General features: G+C 39.7%; 2 protein-coding genes across 11 annotated transcripts in view; one reads left to right on the top strand and one right to left on the bottom strand.

Moving 5' to 3' along the window:
- mapk10 (mitogen-activated protein kinase 10) overlaps nucleotides 1–8,608 on the top strand; it is a 41,491-nt gene extending 32,883 nt beyond the window's left edge. For 4 of the 7 annotated variants that reach the window (XM_015051325.1, XM_015051327.1, XM_015051326.1 and 1 more), the window contains 4 exons: nucleotides 2,867–2,991; nucleotides 3,161–3,224; nucleotides 3,447–3,524; nucleotides 6,668–8,608. In XM_015051325.1, the coding sequence (XP_014906811.1) occupies nucleotides 2,867–2,991; nucleotides 3,161–3,224; nucleotides 3,447–3,524; nucleotides 6,668–6,810 (410 nt within the window). In that variant the 3' untranslated portion in view covers nucleotides 6,811–8,608. Of the gene's footprint in view, nucleotides 1–2,866; nucleotides 2,992–3,160; nucleotides 3,225–3,446; nucleotides 3,555–6,662 lie in introns of all 7 variants that reach the window. The other 3 variants (XM_015051332.1, XM_015051331.1, XM_015051330.1) reach the window with 3 other exon arrangements.
- A 3,192-nt stretch (nucleotides 8,609–11,800) lies between these two features.
- The window catches only part of arhgap24 (Rho GTPase activating protein 24), a 39,000-nt gene continuing 28,054 nt past the window's right edge, over nucleotides 11,801–22,746 (bottom strand). For all 4 annotated transcript variants that reach the window (XM_015051322.1, XM_015051321.1, XM_015051323.1 and 1 more), the window contains exons 3-8: nucleotides 19,346–19,553; nucleotides 17,421–17,553; nucleotides 16,574–16,647; nucleotides 16,377–16,498; nucleotides 15,119–16,307; nucleotides 11,801–14,225 (exon numbers count right to left, since the gene is read on the bottom strand). In XM_015051322.1, coding sequence (XP_014906808.1) covers nucleotides 13,961–14,225; nucleotides 15,119–16,307; nucleotides 16,377–16,498; nucleotides 16,574–16,647; nucleotides 17,421–17,553; nucleotides 19,346–19,553 — 1,991 coding nt within the window. In that variant the 3' untranslated portion in view covers nucleotides 11,801–13,960. The remainder of the gene's footprint in view (nucleotides 14,226–15,118; nucleotides 16,308–16,376; nucleotides 16,499–16,573; nucleotides 16,648–17,420; nucleotides 17,554–19,345; nucleotides 19,554–22,746) is intronic.

The following is a 22,746-nucleotide window of genomic DNA, read 5'->3' as shown; positions in this document are numbered from 1 at the left end:
TTCCCACCCTTTTTTTTTTTCCGGGCATTTTTAGATAAAAAGGGGAAAAAAAAAAAAAAAAAAAAAAAAAAAAAAAAAAGTGCTGATTTTACCATAAATGTTTTTCTAGTCAATTTTATTTGTATATCACATTTCAGCAACAAGGCAGTTCAAAGTGTTTTACACCATAAAAACATAATACAGTAACCAACTTTGAAACAAGCAATAAACATCTATCATCAAAATCATGAAGCAAATATTCATTAAATATATTGATTCATTGTTCCAGTTCTTATTAATCAAAGGCAGTTCTAGACAGTTGTTTTTTTTTTTTTTTCTTTTTTTTTTAATTAACTCTAGGTTTCGGCTGTTTTGCAGTTTTCTATAAGCTTGTCCCAGATCAGTGGAGCATAAAAACTGAATGATGATTCTCCATGTTTGATTCTAGTTCTAGTTCTAGTTCTAGTTCTAGGATTCAGAGTAGAACCGGAAGACCTGAGCGGTCTGGAAGATTGTTACAACAACAACAGATCTTTGATTCGGGTGCTGTGCTGTTCAGTGATTTATAAACTAATAAAAGTATTTAAAGTCTGTTCTCTGAGCTGCAGGGAGCCAGTGTAAGGACTTCAGAACAGTTCCACACATCTAAACTTTTTGTATAAGAAATAAAGGAATTACAAAGGAGTCTTTAAATCTCCACATTGACTTTTAGGAACTTTGTAAATAGTCCAAGTTAAAAAAAAAAAAGTTGGTAACACTTAATTTAAAGAGGTGTGCATAAGACTGTCATAAACATGAAGGAGTCTTTATGAATGTTTACAACTGTTGTCATGAAGTGTCTCGGTAAATAATGACACTTTTAATGCAAAGTTGACTCTTTTAATTGACTTTCAATGTAAGTTTTAATGCAATATTGCATAGAAATGTAATTATTTACCAAATGTTGCTAAGTTGACACTTGTAATGCACTTTCAATGCAATTTGTAAAGCTTATTTTGATTAAAAGTGTCATTATTTACCAAATGACACTTCATGACAGCAGTCATAGACATTCATAAAGACTCCTTCATGTTCGTGACTATTGCTATGTCATGTTTATGACTGTTTAACGTCAGCCTTATGCACACCCCTTCAAGTAAAGCGTTACCAAATTTTTTAATATATTTTTTTTAATATTCAGGAATTATCAGGTAATTTAAGCAAATTGTATCACGTTCTAAGAAAGGTATAAACATCTTGTTGTTTGGGCAGAAACTCCCGTTTCCTATTAACCCCCCGAAACACCCAGTCAAAAAAGAACAAAAACAAATTCCTATTAACTAAAAAAATTCCCAATTCCCATGAAAATCAAAAGCAACCCTAGGATTTTCCAACCCTCCTAGAGTGACTGAGTCGTTGCCTTTTACCTTCCTTGGTAAAATTCAGAGCCGAGTCCTGAAATCCCAATCAGAGCTCCCACTTGACTCTGCTTCTGGATATGATCAACCCTGTGCGTCTTCTTTTGCTCTCCCAGCTGAGAAAGCAGGAAACAGAACATCCGTTTTGGAAGAGACAGCACACTTTCTTTCTGTTTGTGTGTTCCCACATCAAAGCTCCAGTTTGATGTTAAATTGTCTTGAACCAGTTTTGTATGCGGGTTGCGGGCCGCAGAGGTGATGAAGCTAAAGGAAAATCACCCAGAGGGGCACAGTGGGAAGGTGTGAAAGCAGGTTGAAGAAAGGAGGGAAAACACTCGCTGTGCTTTGGATCTTGGATTTGTGATGTGACAGCGATGTGCGAGACGAGGATGTGTAGGAGAGGAACCCATATAGGAGTCGTTCCATAGAGTTGCTATGTTTTTGTTGCTGATAAGAGGAGAATCCATTCTCTATTTTTCCGTTTCTGTTTTCAGACTGCAGTCACTTTACTCCGTAGCTGCCGTGGAGCTGTTAAAAAGTGATAAATCGGTTCAAGGGGACTTTCACAAGAGGAGGAAAATTTCCCCCTTGACTGCATTGAAAGAATATACCCACACGGGAAAGAATAATGTATTTATTTTGCAGCAATTAGAGAACAAATCAGAGGAATGTGAGATTAAAGGTGGAGTAATATGGATATTTCCCTATGTATTTCCTCATTGATTATTCCAAACAGCTGAAAACCTAAAAAATATTCCATCCTCCAAGCTTTGAGGACAAAGATCTGCTAAATGCTTTTGCACACTTAGTACATTTAAAAGGAAGAGATTTTATCACAAAGGAACTGAGATATTCTCTAGATTTATGGATCTTAATACCTTTATTATGAAAGGCAGCTTTTGCATTTGCTCTCCTTCAGCCTCCTTCTCCTGTTAGGGTTTGACAAGCAAATACTCAACCTGGTTTCAGTTTCATAAGTAGAATTATCACCATAGAATCACTGTAAAAACTGTAAATATTTGTAATACAAAGGATATAAGGGCGGATGTAAAATGAACAAATAACTCTCATCTGTGTTTAGTTGTTGCATACTGATACTTAACATTGCACTTAATTAAGAACTATAATTTACCAGACTCTTAGGCCTGCATTACTGTCCAGTTCTTTAAATTTCATGGTCATTTTTCTTCCTTCCTCATAGTACTGAAGTTGTTGGTGTGCGCAGTGTTTGGATAATTGTCTCATGTCTCATTTCAAACTTAATTTAAAGTCATTTGTCTGAAGCCGCAGTGTTTGCCATTACCATCCAGAACATGATGAGTTTCTGTAAGATGAAAAATACCTCTAATAACCTTCTGTTTTTAATTATATCTCATTTTCTTTTGCCCCCTCCTGATTTGTTTTTATTTCACATATGAAACGCGGAGCGATATTTTATTGTCCGCGTGAAATCAACTCGGTGCTTTTGTGTTTTCTCTTTCCGACTTCAGCAAGCCAGGCCAGAGACCTGCTGTCTAAGATGCTGATCATCGACCCTGCTAAGCGGATATCGGTGGACGAGGCCTTACAGCACCCCTACATCAACGTGTGGTACGATCCAGCTGAGGTGGAGGCGGTGAGTAGGCGGTGTGTGTGTGTGTGTGCGCGCGTGTGTGTGTGTGTAGTTGAAACTCGGAACTGTCCATTTGTGTTTTGATCAATCACTACCCAGTTTTGCTTTTTACATGTGACACATGTGTGTTCATCTAAAGATCTTCCTGTGCTCGCCCTGCTTTTTACTTTAGCCTCCACCTCAGATTTACGACAAGCAGCTGGACGAACGAGAACACTCGATAGATGAGTGGAAAGGTAAGAACAGCCTGTTTTAACCATCACCGAAAGCTAAATGTTAACAATGCACGAGTCAAGTCAATCTGTAGGAAATGCGGGGTTTAGCAGTGCGTCGGGAAATGCCTGTGCTTTTGTTTTGCAGTCTCACAGTACACAAGCCGCCGTTTTGTCTGCCGTTTCTCAATGAAAAGTGAAGTTTCGCCACTGTTTGCATTTTACTGACTCTTCTCTTTTCGCCAGAACTAATCTACAAAGAGGTGATGAACTTTGAGGAAAGAACGAAGAATGGCGTTGTGAAGGGACAGCCTTCACCTTCAGGTACTCTCAGTGCATAAGCCTAATCGCTCTGTAAGTGAATTTACTATAACCTTAATGGAGTTTTCCCTTGTAAATAGAGATTCCCATTGTGCTGTTGACCATGTGTCTATGTCTCTTGCATCTCTGATTAAGTGTTGTTTAATATAGTGGGTGTTTTGTTTTATTTGTTTGTTTGTTTTTGGGTGTATTCGATAAATAGACTTTGAGAACGAAATCTGCTACTGTTAAATGTACCTTCTGGTACAGAAAATATCTGATAAAAAAAAAGTGTGAATGTTTGTATTTGTGCATATAAATGTGTCACGATTTAAGGTTTGGGCTGTGTGGTTTTCCTTTGCAAATTTCAGTTTTCAGCTGATATTTTAAGCGTCAGTTATTCATGAAATGAGAGCAGGTGCTGTTTGCATTTTCCACCACAGAGTGGCAGTAAAGAGTCATGTTTATAATCCAGTCACACTCCTATGCAAATTCAGAGAAACAGCTTTATCATGGTTACAGCAGCATGCTGATAAGAAAGGGTAACTAATAAAAAATGTTCATGTAATGTAAAATAAATTTCCTCAGACTATAACAAAATAAATATAAAGTATGTCCATCATTTGCATTTAGTCATTTAAACATCACCTAAATTTTGTTGTCTTTAATTCTTTCATTGCAGGAAGAGAGATATCATTTTGCATTCTTTTTTCTTTTTCTTTTTTTTTTGCTCTCTGTATCTTATTTTCTGTATTCCCCACAAGTACGCGATACCCACCCTTTTCTGTGTTTGCAGCTTGTTGTAATTAAGCAGACTTGCCGCTCCGTAGTGTCTGATGCTGAGCGTATCAGACGCAGTGCAGGAACTGCAGGCAGCACTATTTCACTGCAGCAGGAAGGTGGAGGAGCAGAAAGCACATGGTCAGAAGTTGAAAACACAATATCCTTAATACTGCTTTAAATTTGTTTTTTTGTTGTTTTTTTTTGCTGACATGGCACAAATCAGAATTATACTCAAATCACTTTCCACCTATATGTTTTCAGCGTTCTTTGTTTATAAATTGCTTTTCTCCACGTCCATTGGCATATTCCTGTTTGAAATATCCTTCTTGTCAAGAAAACATCAGTTTCTGTTTAAGGTAATAGACTCTGGAGTGCTTTCAGGTGATGAATCTGCGCCAGCATCCGTATGTGCAAAACTATAATGGTTCCAGAAGGCACAGCTCCAGTTGCTGGTTTCATATAGGTTATTAAATGATCTATGTGCTTTGAAGTAAAATCGATAAAAAAAAAAGCAGACTGAATCTTTTTTTTAAATACATAATTTAAATATTCTTTTTGTTTTTCTGAATCTACACTATATTGATCTATGCCTTTTAAGGTCTTAGTGGCCACCTTCAAGAAACTGAATATCGACTCTATCTGTATTAATTGTCAACTACAGCCAACAGAGTAGAACATTTTGTTCCATCATTGGCAGAGAAAGAAATACTATCAGGAAACTGTGTTTCTGAAATGCTGCACTTAACATGTTGTAAAACATGTTGTTTTATATATATGTGGAAAGAAACAGCTTCCCAAAGCTCACAGTTTGGTGGTGTGTCTAAAAGAAAAGCTTACCGGTTCCATATTATCAGTCGTTAATGGAAATAAATCGATTTATCTCACCCGTCGCGTCATTTCCAGCAGAGCTGCAAGTGCCGAGACGTGAACTTAGTTCCCATTTCTGAAAGTGGATCAGTCCGTGATCTCCTTAACTTCATCACTTAATCTGTGTTAATGACGAAAACGACAGAACAGCAGGTGAGACTGAAAGTCCTCTGATGAGGTCTCTGAAAGTTTGCTGCTGACTGATTCTAACTTCAACAAACGATCAATAAAAGAAAATTGGGAAACTGCTTTAATGACTTCCAAATGAACCGACATGAATTGTGCCAGCGCAGCAGAGTGTTTTATGATGGCATAAATCATGGAAACGTAGAGAGAACTATAAAAGAGCTTATTGATATCATGTGAATGATTACAACAGCTGCAGCCATTAATGGCCTTTCATTTACAACCCACACAACCCAAATCTTAATCACTCTCGTCACATCACACTCACTGTATGCTTCTGGTCGGATGCTCGGATACAATCTTTATAGACATGAATGTCATAATAACTTGGGGGTTTGGGGATTGAACTATTCTGCAATAGTGCTAAAACATAAAACTCCAGTAATCCTTAAAAACAGGAATTGGGTGCAGCATTTTTAATATAATGTGGATTTTCTCGAAATCCATGCAGGACCAGAGGCCTCTTCAAGACTTGCAAGAACTCTTCCCCCACCCACACACACACGCACACACTTGTAGCAATCAATAACCTTGTTCTGGTTGATTATTTTACCTGCATTCTCATCAATTTGCAGTTTTCCTGTCACCGAATTCAGGTGTTAAGAAAACCTATTTTGATCAGCAAACATCAGCAACTTTGCATAATTGCCTGCGGAGATATTGGAATAACTAAAGATTATGAAACAGCTCTCTGATTAGTTTATGCTAGCAAAGAAGTGGCATGAAATTTGAATATGCTCATTCAAACAGTGAGCAAAAGACACACATGAAAGCATTGTTCAGAACGGATGGACCAGGCTATACAGTAAGCTTTGGCAAAGCCTTTTGCTAAGCCCGAAACGAAACGCAATTCAAACATTTTTGAAAGTTTGACGAAAAACACTCTAATGTACGTCTAACCAAATATTAACGGGGCGTCTGTTTGTAAGTCTATATTTGAACTTGAATGTGTCATTTTGACTTTGCACCACAGTAGATTTAAACTTCTGCACCTCATTCTTGTTGTTGAAAATGCTGTTTGCTGTATCGGGAGTTTATCAGCAGTTCAAATGCATCAATACACGAACATGACATTCATGCCTCCAAAGGCTGCTTGGTAACATCTGATCAGAGCTGCAGCTGTGACTCCGTCCTCCTTAGCGGCTGTAAATAATGTCGTTATCTCTGTCTGCAATGCAACCAGCATCCATCCCCCCGCCTGTGCTGTCCGTGCTTGCAAACTGTGTCTTCTGGCTATATATACATATAAATATACATATTTTATTTATCCGCCCCCATCAGAACTCTTTTACGTTTTAACCCTCCTGCTGCTGTTGATTCCCGTAGCACAGGTGCAGCCGTGAACAGCAGCGAGAGCCTCCCTCCCTCCTCCTCTATCAACGACATCTCCTCCATGTCCACCGACCAGACCCTGGCTTCAGACACTGACAGCAGCCTGGAGACCTCCGCGGGACCCCTGGGGTGCTGCAGGTGACTATCCGCCTGCCTGCGCAACCCCATGTTCTTCCGGAGGTGAAGAACCCAACAGATATGACCGACGAAATTGAAATGATGTTTAAAAAAAAAGGAAAAAAAAAAGAAAAAGAAAAGAAAGAAAAAAAAAGAAAGATCAAAATGAATATATTCTGAACAAAAACATAAGCTATTGAAACGCAGTCTGACATGATGAAACCCAAAGCCTGTGCATTGTCATTCAAAAAGCAGCAGTGGCATTAAACTGAAGATAATGAGCTGAGATATATGTTACTGATCCTCTAGTTGCTTTGCTTATAATCCCTCGCCCCGGAAACACACGCACACGCACACGCACGCGCACACACACACACACACACACACACACACACACACACACACACACACACACACACATCTTGTATATGGCATCCAAACAAACAAACAAACAAACAAACAAAAAAAAAACCCTGCGCCTCCTGTAAAATGCATTTTGGCCGGCTGCTGGTTTCTCCTAATTACTTCCACAAGCATCCGTGGCTAATCGTTGTGGCAAGGTGGGCTGCCATTGTCTTCATCGCTTTTGGTTACAAAATAAATTTCCCTTTTTTTTTTTTTTTTTTCCTGCATTCAGCTTTGAACCTCAACTCATTTCCTGAGTCGCTCCCACCCAACATGAGTTTTGAAGTGTTACTTTGCCTGTACCGTTTACTGGGTTTTGTACATCTTCAGGGAATGTGCAGTCGCTCTCACCCGCAGCTACTTGTAAATATTGTAATTCTGTACAGCTGAAGGGCAGACAGATTTGGGACTGAAGGCCAGTACACCGGGAGTTTTTTTTTTGTTTTTGTTTTTTGTCTGACTAGCCTTCACCTTGCCACATTACTTCTCTCCACCTCGGTTGCCCCTCTGCCTAACGCTGTAGTTGTGCATGATTAGATTAAGACTGCGCAAATCACACTGTATGCTAGAGAGAGAAGAAAAAAAAAACAGTCTGTACAGAGACTTGTATTCATGTGCTATGTAAACTAACTCCACCACATACATTAGGAGGCGGGGTCTGGTCTCAGTACGACAGAAAAGATGGTAAAATCAGGATTGAAATGATCGGTGTTCTCAGAAATAAATTAGACTGGTGAGTAATCTCCATGCCATTTCCCCTGGCGGCGTACAACTTGTCCCGCCACCACCCCGTGGGCCGACCCACGGCGTTGCATGTCACTGTGTAAACCATCACGGTTGGAAGAAGTGGAAATGTTTCACTGCGGTTCAACCACAAAAAGGCTTCTTCCAATTATTTGACTCCTTAAACACCATTCAGCGAGACAAAGGTGGAACAGCAGGAAGGTTTATGGGCAAACGAGGAGTGTTAACTTTGAAGCTGTGACTCCACCTGACAAATAAACAGGCTCTTATTGTCACCGCACGCTACACCATCACGCTTTAAAGAGGCAGCTGGATAGGATTCAACTGCCATATTTCCTGACTGGATGGTATTTAGGCTGGATGGCTCATCTGTTTATTTATACCAGTGGGAGGAATCTGAATATGGCTAGTTTATTTTGGAGTAAAGGACTGCAGCTGCACCAAAAAAGAAGAAAAAGGAAAAAAAAAAAAAGTCCCTAAACCACAGTTTGGTGAAAGGATGTGGGAAGGCCTTGTTTAACCTCCATCTTTTTTTTTTTTTTTTTTCCAGGATGCCTCTGGTTATTTAGCCAATCAAACTGTGAGCTCTTTTTGCTCTTTTTTCAGCTTCGTCTCCGACGCACGCACAGTTGTCGCATCGTGAGTCTTTAGAGATGTAGTACTTGCTCTGTACCGTTCAGCCGCACCCTGCTACATTCATTACCTGAGTGAAGTTGGCCCCCCCACCTTCTTCAAATCAGATGAAATGGGTGTCAAATAACTCGACTACGTTTGCGCAGGAAAAAAAATAAAAAAATTGTTTGTGCTGCTTTGGCTTTGACGATATTAATGAAAGGTTAAAGCCTCTCCACTTTTATGAAATCAGACAAAGTTGGTGAACAGGAATTTAGCTTCTTATGATATTAAGAATATTAATAAATATCCAAAGTGTCAATGATGAAATTGGGTTTATTTAATATTGAGGCAAAATGGCAAATTATTTAACTTCAGTACTTTAATGGGTTCTGAATATTGTCCCAGCAGTGGCAAATGGGGATCCTAACATGCAGACAAACAAACTAAATGTGCCCAAAAGCATGCTGTTTCTTGCTATGGTTACATTAGGATTCTTTTTGAAATTTTGTTTCTCTGCTAGCATAGCGACCCACCAAGGTAACTGTTAACGCTCTCTTCATCACAACCTCGTTTGAACTGCATGGTGTGAACTAAGCCGATTGAAAACTCCTGGCTCAAGCCGTCGTTTGTTAAATAAATTGTCGAGATAAAAAAGGCAGCAGGGTGTCTCCGCTATACATATCGTCACAAACTGCACATGTAACAGCAGAGAGGTGTGGAGAATTGCTGAGTTGGTGGCATCTGCCTGTGTGTAGTCTCAATCTCAGCAGTACGACATGTAATTGTTTTCCTGCAGTCGATCCACAACATTGTGCACATACAAAAATCCTGACTTGGAACAGCTACTTTGTTAACACTCCTGACGCCAGCGCAGTGCAGACACCACAGAGAAGAGGGCGACTGAGGTTGGCGTCTCCAGAGTAAGCTACGACTAGCTTGGCTTTCTGTTCAGGGTCTGGGGTCAGGGCAATCCTTCAAAAACAGGGTGCGACTTTGAAATGTTTTGTGTTTTAAAATGTTCAAATACATTTTTTTTTCACCTACAGGAGTTTCCACAGCTTGAGTTGGCTCCTTTATACCACAAATACACACAGTAGTGTTACAGTTTTTCTACAAGGCATTTTTGAACCATGTAAAACACTCTTGTTTTTTGTTGTTGTTGTTGTTTTTCCGTATCTTGACATGTTCCCGGTCGCTTAGAATATAGAAATACTGACACATCTTAATGTCTTTTTTTCACCCTCCCCCCTCATTTCTGAATGTGAACTGTTCATCTTTTTTATTCAACATCCCTCTGGACAGTTTTCTTGTGATTAAAGGTGCTTTTGATCCTGGTTAATGTGCCTGAAGAAGAAGAAGAAGGTTTGTTTCCCCCCCCCCCCAACACCGAATGTAGAAACAGAGTTTCACAAGCATGCATGTCATTGTCCTAAAATTTGACCAGCAAAAAAAAAAAAAAAAAAAAAAAAAAAAAATAAGAAAAATTTAAAGTTGTGACCTGATCTGGACTTCTACTGCAGCTGTTTCGAGAATGTCAAAGACGAGCTCAGCTGTGTGTTTGGGAAGTTGTTTGTGCGTCTCTTGGTGTTCAGTCACATTAACCAACGGATTCAAAAACTTTACTTGTCAATCATGATCCAGATTTTTGCGGAAATATTTCAGAGTGATCTCTTGTGTGTTCAGAATCAACGTGTATGTCTCTCAGACTTCTATCTGTACTCTGAGGATTGCTGACCTTTCATTTAGCCATAACATTGCAAATACTAAAAAAAAAAAAAGAGAAGAGTACACGTCACAGGTTAGGATACGTCTTGTAGTAGTGATCCCCGACCAACTGATTTTCTTTCTCACAAGCTCAACTGTAAATAATAACACTCCAAAAAATAAAAAATAAAAATAAAAAATGCAATAAACATTTTTATTGCACTCAAACAGGGAGGCAAGCTACTGCGAGGGTCAGGCGAAGTGTCTCCAACAAATGAAAACCCTGTATAGCTCATCTGAATCAGGTGATGTTGTTCTTCGGTTCTTTTCCGACTCCTTCTCTTTTGATTCTTTTTGCTCCGTGCTGTTTTAAACAAGTCATTCTTTTTGACATTGTCAGGTTAAAAAATAAAAATAAAAAAAAAAGACGAAAAGAAACTGTATCTGTTTCACGCCGATCTCAAAGCTTCAGAATATAGCGTTTCGAGTAAAAGTCAAAATTAACGCAAACGAAAACAGAACAAAACAAACAGAAAAAGATGAAAAAAAAATATTGAAAGCTGTTACTGTAAACACAACATTTTAAAGGAACTGTGTATGTACAAATAGTATATGTATGTGATTGAAAATAAAGAAAACCTTTGATCTTGGACTATGGTTGATTTTTTTTGTTGTTGTTCTTTAATGTAAGTCTTTCATATGAAAAGTAGTATCATGCATGTTGTCTGGCAGAATCTCCTAAACTGTTATTGCACAATAAATACACAAAGCAAAGGGATTTTATTCCTTAGTCTTCTAGTGTTCTCTTATTAAGTTAGCAGACAAGTTTCCATGCCGTCTCCTGGGATTCCTGGAAAAGTCAATATAGTGTAAAGTTGTTAGAAGTGCCACATGCAATCGCTTTCACTTCCTCAGCATCAAACAGTGCTGCATTGGTGATTAGCAAGCATAATGGGGTGCCAATTTTCAATATTTACATTGGGAATTAGTTTTCAGTTAGCGTATCATATCATCAAGGCAAGTGCAATAACTTTTAAAAGAAAAGCATGTACATCACCTTGGAATGGAATAGACATGTTGAGTCACATTACCCTTGAGGGTGTGAAGGATTTGTGAGAAATGGATTAGGGTGAGAAAGTATTTATATACATTTTTATTATTTGCTTCAATCCCTCATGTCAAAATCTAATAAGAATCTTTAGTATTGGTGATAAAAATGTATATGCAATAAATATACTTCCTGTGTTGCTTGATTAATAGTTCTGTAAATAGCTAATGTCCTGATTTTGTTTTATTAGCGAAGTTACATAAAAATAATAAGGTGTGCACTGCATCCTTTTCACATTTTAGAGCTTCTGCCTTTGTGACACAGCACCATTTTTCAAATTTCACTTATATATATATATATATATATATATATATATATATATATATATATATATATATATATATATATAAAATAGCCAAGTAGCATCCAACTCTAAGTCTTCTAGTTATAAAAAAGTAAACATTTATTCTTTGAAAGACACCCAGAAGTGACACAAGACTCACAGGAAATGCATTTTTATTTATAATGTCATGTCTTTTCAAGGTTCTTTTGAACATCAAGTATCACTTCTTGCATGAGTTTCAGTATCCGCCATCACCTCAGTCCATTATCTGCTCTTTGCGTGGAATTCACAGAGTGAGGTGGCACCAGTCAGCTGGGCTAAAGCCTATTATTTCCCGACGAAGAGTGTGAAGTGAGAAGCGTAGAGTCCCCTCTCTTTATTTGGTTGTCCAGGCACTTTCTTTTCTCTGTGCACACATTCCGGATGTCCTGCAATGACCAGCAGCAGGTTTAAAATGGGGAACAACCTCTGGTGGAGAAGCGTTAAGCGCGTTCACGACTCACACGACCGGACTTGTACCCATTAGCAAATCCACACCGTGTGCAGACGTTTGGTTTGAAGCTACATACATTACACTTGGTGAATAGAAAAAGTCACTAGACGCATATTCGGTTATTGTACACAAACCCCTGGTGAACCCCATGCACCTTCATGCGTTCGTCACCTGCCAGTAGATTTAATGTCGTTGGTGCTGATGAAATTCTTGCTCCAGTCAGATTTTTTTTTATTTTTCACAGTTAAAAACAGTTGTGTTGGTAATTATCCAGCTGCACCTTTTGCGCTTGTGCTGTAGGTTAGGATAAAAATCACCTGATGGATGTTTATATACAATCGTCTTTTACAACTGGCATCTTAGTCAATCAGTTTAAATCAGAATTTGCTACATATCTCTTGAAGTGAAAAGGTATATTTTCTCCTCAAATTCGGTATTCTGGACAAATTTTTATTGCCTACATGTCTGACAGTGCCAGTCAGATGTTTACACTCATTACGGGCGTACATCTTGTATTAAGTGTGGGGCCCCTAATGATGTTTTTTTTTTTTTTTTACAGTGTTCTATCACAAAGGTGGAATGATTATCTAGCTTGAAACTCTACTAGTGCATGTACAACTTTTAATTTATTGTGAATTTCCTTCACTCCATGTCAACATTATACATAAAAGCTTCGAAATATACCACTATAAGCAAGTTGAAGCATTGTTTTATCAGCACGATATTGGCATTGACAGAAGCTTGTTTTCTACAGAAAAATTTACCGAGGCTTGTTGGATAATCGTTCCACCATGAGGAAGGATTAATTCAAATCCATCATTAAAAGCCCAAAAATGAATATGCCATGCTTGGTCAACGATGAGCGCAAGTAAACTTCTAACTGGCACTTTATGCAACTGACCCAATTGTGCCAGGCTTAAATTGCATTTTCTTTTAAAGCTACAAAACCTCCATTTGAACTGCTATCATGCCATTTAAACAACAATCAAAACCACAGTGCAGACTAACAAGTAGTGTCTTCAACCACCTAGCAAAAAAATAAAAAATAAAATTTACAGAAAGGTTCTCTCTTTTTTTTTCCTTTTTGGTCATGAGTAAATGTAACTACACAGAAGTACAAGCAAATACACAATGCACTCACCAGTTTAACATGGTTTGCAGGTTGACTGACAGAACATTCAGTACCAACTGGAGGAGGCTGGACAAACATAGAAGTGCAAGGACAAAAAACAATCCTGATATAAAACATGTCACCATGACAACTTTGCTTAAATATCACGGACATTTAAGTGGCGGATTCAGTTACAAACATTTGACTGCAGTCGTCTGCGTCATTTCCCCCCTATGAACATGAGCCCACGCAGAATGACACAACAGGGCAATAAGAAATGAATAAAACTGGTGAGGAGCATCACTTGATTATTTTTAGGTCCACGATTGAGGTTTTTTTTTTTCTCCATGTTTTTTTTTTTTCACATTTTACATTCCCCACATAAAATGTACAGTTTACTGGCACACTGATGAAGCTTTTCTTTATTCCACTTCCCAGTGAGTGAGCACCACAGCAGTTTCTGAGAAGGTTAGAAAGTGTCCATGAGGTGTTTAAATAACGCTATGTACAAATATAAGGTAAGCCTGACATCACTCCAGGTGACGTCTGTATTTACACAGGTATCCCTTTTATAGCTGTAGACGTTTACTTTATATATATTTTTTAATATATAAAACGGGTCCAAACATCCTTCAGTCAGCATCCTAATCCTGTCTCAAGTCCCATCGGCATTCACATCCACGAAATGAATAAGTGAACCACAGTCTGCCGTTCACTGTATCCAGATGGCGTTGTTTCGGTCCGGTCGGCGGGGCTCTGCGGCTGCGCTGTTGCCAGTCGCCGTGAGGTCGCTGAACGTGGAGAAAAACTGCTCCATCTCTTTCTGCAGCATCTGGTTTCGCCGCTCGGCGTCCTCCTTGGCCCGTTCGGCGTTGCGCAGCTTGATTTCCACCATGGTGTACTTCTTTCTCTCTTGGTCCAGCTCCTCGTGTAGGCCCACCATCTCCGTCTCCAGCTCCAGGTTGCGCTGCTCCAAGCTGGGGAAAAAAATAAATAATAATAATAACATGGGGAGAAATTATAGCTGAGCAATCTCTATCAACAAACCACCTCGGCACAGGAAAAAAAAAAAAAAAAAAACTTGTGGAAAAAGAAAGTGATCTACAACTTATTCTATTTTTCTTCATGAAATTAATTATTTCTATAAATCAGGGCACCCGTCACACTTTGACATCAAAGTGTCTTTGACATGGGTTTTTAGTCTTACACTGTGAAGCCTCCAATGTTGGTTTATGTCCTTTTTGATGACAGGAGGTAAAACTGCCAGGCTGTTTATTGAAAGATTCAAAAGCAAAATCCAAAAAAGTGGAGTGAGTAGTGACTAATTAAATAAATAAACAGTATTCATAAAGATGTTACTGTAAAATAGTTAGTATCAAAAAATAAGTATTAAGGTAACAACATAAACAGAAATGCCAGAAAAATGTAAACATATGGATGGAAATGCTGGAATGTCTATAATCTAAAGACTTTATAATTAATTTATCATGACTATTTACATTTTGATATAGCAATTTTTGACACATGGGATAAGATGTAAGATTTTCACTGATTCAAAGTTCATTTGTGCCAAACATGACAATGATTTTAAAACAACGAAAAAAATTAAATAACTGTGCTACTTTTTTTTTTTTTTTGTTATTTTGTAGAAAACCAAAAACCTATTAGATCCCCAAGACTCGATGTTGAAACTGAATCCTAACGCCTTTCAGCAAAGTATTAACTTAAGGGTACACTTATAGAACCTGCTTACTGCACGTTCTTTTTCTGTGATTTTGAAAAAGTCATTTTTTTTTTAACTCACAAAAATAGCATGAAGCAGCTATTTGAACGACTAATGGAAGAGAACGGTTACAAATGGACTCTGCACCTTTTGATCCTGGCCTCATACTCTGTCTTCTGTTTGTGCATCTCCTGCTTCAGACTGGCCACCAGACTGTGCAGAGCGCTGTGGTTCCCAGGTCCGTTCCCAGTGGTGAAACCTTCACTGGTATCACTGCTGCTGGTGCCGCGACTGCTCCCCCCTGCTCCATCTCCGCTGCCTTCCCTGCTGCTGTTCCTCCCACCACCTACTCCTCCTCCTCCTCCTCCTCCTCCGCCGCCCGACTGCAGAAGCGCTCCCTCCTGAGCTGGTCCATCCAGGTCTCCGAACTGTCCGCTGTAGAAGTCCTGCTCTGGGCAGGTGGTGGTGGACGAGCGGCAGGAGGTGGAGTTGTCAGGGAGGGAGATTTCGCAGGAGGACGTGGACCAGGTGGCGCTGTCCACGCTCTGCTTGTCCTCGCAGCTGGTGTTCAGACACATGCTGGTGATCTGGTTCTGCAGGTTCTGATGGTTCAGCTGGACGTTGTCGTACGTGGACAGGCGGTTCTGATTGGTCGTTTGATCCCCGTTGCTGGAGACGTCACGCGTCTTGTTCTCCCGAAGTGCAACGCAGCTGTTTTGTACCCAAAGACCGTTGCGGCTGGTCGGGCCTCCTGTGATTACGTCGGACCCCGACATCCCCAGTCGAAGAGCACCCGTCCCATTCGCAGCAGGACTGCCTCCACTTGTCACCCCGCTGGTGCCCATTTTTGTGCCCGGGCCTTTAAGCGCCCCGCTTCGACGCATGGGCAAACTCCCGCCTCCGGTCAGGTTCTGGGTCTTATCGAAATCTGCTGGGGGCGAGGAGCTGAAGGAACCGTTAGTAACGATGCCACTACCTTTACTGAAAGCTGGGTTCTTCTTCACCATGAGGGGCGGACTACGCGTCATTTCAAAGCGTCCAGTGATAACCGTCCTCGGGCTCGCCGACCGCGGCGACCCGGTGTTGTCTACTTGTTGGCGGTGCGACCGAGACTCGGTGTCCCAAACACACTGCCGCATCAGCTGCGTGTTGTTGTTCTCTGCATTCTGAGACAGGGCGCTGACGGCCGAGGTAGTTGTGGGGATTTGCCCCTTCAGCGGTTCGATGTTGTTGTTGTTGGCGAGTTCGAGCACTGTGGGCTCGTCTTCATCTCTGGGGAACAGCACGTCGTGGTGGCCGATCAAAACAGCCATGAGCTGCTTGACCAGGACAGTTCCTGGAAAAAAAAAAAAGAGATCATTATATAAAGGAAACACCATAACAGACAGACGTTCTTAACACCGACCTTCCATGATTGTTACCGGATCCTCAATCTTTGGCCTTAAGATATTTGGCCCAAAGACCGTCGCCAAGTTCTGAACACTCATTTTATTCACTCCTGAGTATGACTGAACTTCATCAAGAAATCTATGAAAAAACACAAGCATATATACCTCATAACCACTTCCAATGGCTTGAATTTCATCTATCGTTAACACATACCTGCAGATGTACTTGAGGAGGTTATAGTTTACTGGAGGTAGACTTTCCACAAGCCTTTTCAGTTCCTTCGTACCCTGCAGGTTAGAGAAGTTGATCATGTTAAAATCTTAAAATTTCAAAAACCACAACTCTATATCAAACAAACAAAAAAGAAATAGAAAAAAAGAAAAAAAAACTATATGTGAAATGTAAATTATGATCAAACAGATGTCTCTTACTCAGCTAGTAGATGTGTATGCCAAAGGTCTACTAGGTGTAAATATAACAAAATATGATTTAACAAAGCATTGACTGAGTTCCTTCCACTTCAGGATAATGAAGAATTTTGGTAGTCTGCTGCATACAATCACACAGTGAATACACTGAGGTTTGTGATTGTAACACCACAAAATGTGAAAACATTCAAGGAGTACGTTTGAAGTATACGTAGAGCTTTCCCCCCACTTAATCACTTTTTAACTTTAAAGTCAGGAGAAGGCTAAAAAAAATGAGGGAAGCTGTTCAGGATATGTTGTTGGGATTTGCAAACAAAAATGTTGTAGCCAAAAATGTTGATTGACTTATAAACTGTTTTGACCGGCATAGAACATCTGGTACAAAGTGTGTTTTACAATGCAAGAGAAATCCTGTTTATGTGGGCCACATCAGGGAAAGTGCACCACTGCGTGAGGCAGAGCGGTGCACGGACTGCGGTGGACATAAATCAGCTTTAACGGGACCAAAGCGAGGATTTTCAGAGCTCACTTTATATCAGTAACCTACCTTACGCGTGGACACGGGGATTAAGTCTGTGACGGGACATATACAAAGAAAAAAAAAAAAAAAAGCATAATTTTTCATTTCCTACCATTTCATCATCTTTGCCGAGGAGTTTGGCATTGGCCAGGAACTCTTCGTATTTCTGGAAGGGGACGACAGGCTCGGGTAGTTCTCTGAGGTACAGCTTCAGCAGAGACGCTACCGTATGCACATCTGTGTTACTGTAGACAGATAAAGTGGTGACAACAAGCAAGACGGTGGTAACTCTGAAGCTATGATAAGGCCTATTTGGTATCATAAGACGCTTTTCAGAGTTGAACACCACATCAACGTGTTTCTGTTTAATACATGCATTAAATCCACAACAAGGAAGTACAGATAAAAAAAAAAAAAAAATTGCTAACTGAGATGTTTTTGCTTATTGTGTCAAACCCAGTCTTTAGGTGGTGGTTTTTAATTAATCATATTTCCACAACAGTCTGTTTTTAGCAAATGGCGCAGCACTAGAGTTTTATATAATTTTATATGAAAAATGGACGCTAATGCCTAGTGTGCTACAGTTTTTAAAGATTTGTCGGAAGTATTTGACAAGGTGGATCATGATACTTATGTCAAAGGCTTTTAGATGGAACCAGATGGTGCTTTTTTAGTGGATTCCAGTTAGTATGCTCAATGTTAATGACCCCTTTTTGAGGTAGACCTTATTATAGTATTACTGGCGCATCTCTCTGTCTCTATGTTGTTAAGTGCAGTTGCTTTCTGTCACTCAATCACTGTTTCCTGGTGTTGCAGGTCACATTTGAGATTATTCAAGGGTTTGTTGTTTTCAAATAAATTGCTGCTGTGTCGACATAAGATACAGTCACTGACCTTATGTGGATTCACAAGATCGGTGTCTTCTTACCATGTTAATGTGTGCCAATTATTATTCATGTATGTGATCCTATTTGCTCACCTTACACATCTTAGACTCTATCTATCATGGACCACAGAGATTTATCACAAGATATTTAAATCTTACACTCAGCATTGCGCTTTGTGCTCTTTGGTTGCCTGGCATTTATCATTTACACATGGATAATTCCATGTGTAAATGATAAACACCAGCATAATTCATTTGGGCATCAATATAGTTGGCTGTGTTTTGATGCGCCTGTCCTAAATGTCACTAAAACAGAGCAACTACAACCTCTGACTTATATTTAGTGTCCCTTTAGTGCAGAACTTGAAATAAAGGCATAAAGAACATGAAGCTGTGAAGCTTGAAAAGGGACTTTGAGCTATTCTTGTTTTTATTTTTTTCCCCTTATATTTAATATTTTATTTAATTTGCTCAATTCGCCAATGGACTATTGCAACGTCTACACGAAAAAAATGTAAAACAGTATGTCTTTTTCTTGAAATTGAAGCACCATACAGTCTTAGCATAACATTCAACATGCTAAGTTTCAAATGATTAAAAAGCAAAGCATGAATCCGGGACACATGCAAGAACCCTGCGTTTTACCAGAGGGAAAAAGGAAACGAGAAAAGGATCTGAGAGGTGAAATGAAGGCTGCGTTGGCAAGCTTAGGTGATCCTACAAAAGAAAAGGATTTGGGTTTAGAGATGATAACGATCCAACAGGCGACAGGTGGCGAGGCCAGCAGGGGGTTAGAGAGGCTAATCAGGGGAGAGATGGATGGAGTCATTGCCACTGAAATGCAATAAAGGATTTTACATGAAAGGTGCTTCAGCCACCACCCTGAAAGATGCATGGATGATTATCAGGTTAAAGAAAATTAATGTGCATATTATGATCAGGCACTTTTAAGTGTGCTTGTTTTTTAGTTATTACACTAAGGAGGATTATGCTAGCAAGTGTTTCTTGCTAATTAAACCACTTCTCTTTAGCGTAAAATGACCAGTGCCCATGCTTCTGTATTCAAACTAGGAATATGAGTATGCTGTCACAGCAGTGGAGACTAAATGAAAGTCTTAGTGTAGTCAGTTGCATTCATGTTCTTCTCTTACCAATCAAACGAGGGCTTCTCCCCGCAGTCGAAGGCGTCCTGAAGCTCTTTGACCAGATTGGCCTGTCCAGGCAGTCTGAAAAGACCCTCTTCCTGAAGACCCCACTGGCGAATGAAGTCCACACATTGCTCAACCAGCATCGGAGCAAGTTTGTTCCCAAACCGGCGCTCATACCGCACCGTGTCCTCCAGTTTCTGGCCGAAGATCCCTGGAGAATGCAAAGAAGTGGCGGAGATGTATTTGTTATAATAAATATTTGCTGAATAACAAAACAATTGTTTTTAATATTCATCACTGCCTATCAGTAGTATTTAGTATTTAGTGGAAAGGTACACCCTGGACAGGTTGCTCGTCAATCCACAGGGCAACATAAAGACAAATACAGGCGACTTAAAATGTAAAAACAAACTATGAGAAGAACCTACAGTGGTAAAAGACATACATAGGAAGAATATGCTACAGAATCCAACTGAGACTCAAATACCACTTAACTTAATCTCACGATTCGCTAAAGTAGATGTTTCACTCATCTCAACATGCTGGATGCTTGAAACTGAATGTGAAACTGATGACAGTGTTATTATTCCAGTTTATGGTCAGCAGACCACTTGGGGGTAAGTAAGCACAGGACAGTGAAATGTCTCTTTGAGATGAGCAATTGATCACTCAATGTGGAAAAAACAAAAAGGACAGTGACTACATGGCTAAGATCTCTTGAGCCTAAAACTCACACACTATTCAGACATATTTCAGAGATACAAGAGTTGACATTTTAGAAACTGTCTTCTAATTAAACCCACTCAACAAGAGTTTTTTTTTTAACCTGTCATTCACGAGAGGACCCAAATTTGGGTCCTCTCGTGACAGGGGTGTCAAACTCCAGTCCTCAAGGGCCGCTGTCCTGCAACTTTTAGATGTGCCTCTGCTGCACCACACCTGAAAAGAATAATTAGGTCATTAGCAAGGCTCAGGAGAACCGATCTACACAGGGAGGAGGTAATTAAGCCATTTCATTCCTCTGTTTTTTCCCTGTGGCACATCTAAACACTGCAGGACAGCAGCCCTTGAGGACTGGAGTTTGACACCCCTGTCATTGTGAATGACAACCTGTGAATGACAGGTTAATATGTTATTAGATATGGCAACAATGAAAACTGTGACACAGCCTTGGGTTGGAAACCCTAACCTTGGGTCATTCAAATATACTTCTTGCCACTTTGGTCAAACGGGTTCATGTTTATCTGATGAGAATAAAGTATTAATCCAAAATGAAACTGGGTTGACATTGCAAACGGCTGCAAATCTTAGTCAAGGTTCAAATTGTCCATTTTGGATCAGAGGCTTCTTTCTTTGCGAGAACTCGGTCAGCTTATGGCAAATATAACTCTGCTTCACAGTAGACGCTGCCACTGATGTTCCAGCAGAAAGTAGCCACTTTCCACCACCACCGAGGTTAATAGCTTGGGTTAGACGGATAAATGAAGCATTGCACCAGGACAATTAATCCAAATATATCCCTGGTCTGGTTTTGGAATGGACAAATCAGGTTTGTGGAATGGTTTTCCAAAAGCCAAACTAAAGCCTTAATCAAAATTTTTGGACTTTACTTAAAAGTCCCATCCGCCTCGGGAAACCATCTAATTAAAATGAGCGCTACAAATTTAGACAAGAAGCGCTATCAAATATCCAGTCTGAATTATGCCAAAAGCTTGATGATGGCTACAAAAACATGTGTTGTCTTTCCAACTTGCAAACAGAATGAAAACAACAACAACAAAAAATCAGTCATACACCTGGACGGATTGAGTCCAACTTTCAGATCAACACCACTTCCCCTCTGTCTGAGGCAGGCTGCCATTTGCAGCCGCCTCATGTAAACACAGCACAGGAGGAGATTAAGGCTGCCTCACAAAGAGATTTAGATTTGCATATTTGTTTCAGTCTCCAGACAGAAGCTACTCGCACACATTCAGACACGTGGACGTGGTACGACCAGGCACACTACCAAATTAGACAAGGCTTATCAGGGGCCAATGTACACATGACACATTTTACACCCCAAGCTATACAAATGCAGAATAACTCATGCAAACACTTAAAAACATATTTCCCTTTCGATTTTCCTCTGCATCACAAAGACTCCGCGATTCCTGTTGGATCCTGCACTAAACACCTTTTTCTCTGACAATATTACATATGTTATTAAACTCACCTCTCTTAAAAATTAAAGATCCAGTCAGTTTCTTGAAAAAAATGTCTTTTAATAAATTTATGGTACGACAACACAGTTGCAGATCTTCAGGCGCATGCATACCTACATTCCCCCTCCCCCCAAAAAAATCTCTCTATAAAGTTATGAAAGAAAACTAAAGCAGCAATGAAGCAAAGAATGCTTCCATTTCCTTTTTCTATCAGACACTAAAACAGCGTTAGGTTATTTTTTAACTGAAAAATGGCTGAAACGTACGCTAAAAATATCCTCAAAGAATTCCTTCAAGTTGAGTTTCTGCTTTCAAAATAAAAAAAATAAGCTAACGTCCACCCTGGGAATAAATCGTAGATCCTCCCGTATCGACAGCCACGCAAGAGAAAAAGGGACTGAAAACGAGATCATCCCTCCAGACGTTCCGGTCATGAGTGAAGGAATGTTTTCCAGTGTGTGCTGAACAGCTTATGCTTCTGAGTGTGATTTTCCTGCATGTTTGCTGTTCCTTCTGGACAGGTTGTACTTTAAAACGCAGACCATCACAGAGGAGTGACACCTCTAGACAGCCTGTGAGCCCTCGAAGGTTTCCATCAAACCTCTCAGGCCCCGACAGTCACACAAAAGAAGCAAGCACCAACACCAATGTTGACCTAAAATGAGTCCTGCCAGTTTTTTTTTTTTTTTTTTGTATTATTTTTGCAATAATGTTATGCATAAACTAGCCAAATCAGTCTTTTGTGAGTATAAGTTTTAACTTTGATAGCAGAGAAAAAGAGTTGAAGCCTTTACTTGCTATATCTCTACAATAATGTATTCCTAATCATATCCATTAAGAGTGGAAGCCTTTATATTTTGTTTCATTTGCATTAAAATTCAAACCTGGGAAAGATGGGAGCATCTCGATACCTATTCTCCAATTAGAGGTGGGGAAACTAGCCGGCCTGTTATGTTGAGGGACCAGGATGGCTATTAGGTAACACAAGAAATTACAAGCTGCTCTCACATCATTGAACCTTGAAGTTTGATTTTCAACATAGCAACAGAGCTGAAGTGAAAAAGTAATAATTTTCCTGACTTAAGTGCTTTTTTTAAAACAAATTTACATTTCTTGAACAGCTACAACTCATGAAAATGTAGGATTTTTACAAGTTGGTGATGAAGACTGAACGCAAACTCAAGCCAAATGCTGTTTTAA

This window comes from Poecilia latipinna, unplaced genomic scaffold, assembly GCF_001443285.1.
Source record: "Poecilia latipinna isolate Pla-1442-1.1 unplaced genomic scaffold, P_latipinna-1.0 Scaffold1041, whole genome shotgun sequence".
Classification (NCBI taxonomy): Eukaryota; Metazoa; Chordata; class Actinopteri; order Cyprinodontiformes; family Poeciliidae; genus Poecilia; species Poecilia latipinna.
This window is presented reverse-complemented; position numbering and strand designations above follow the sequence as displayed.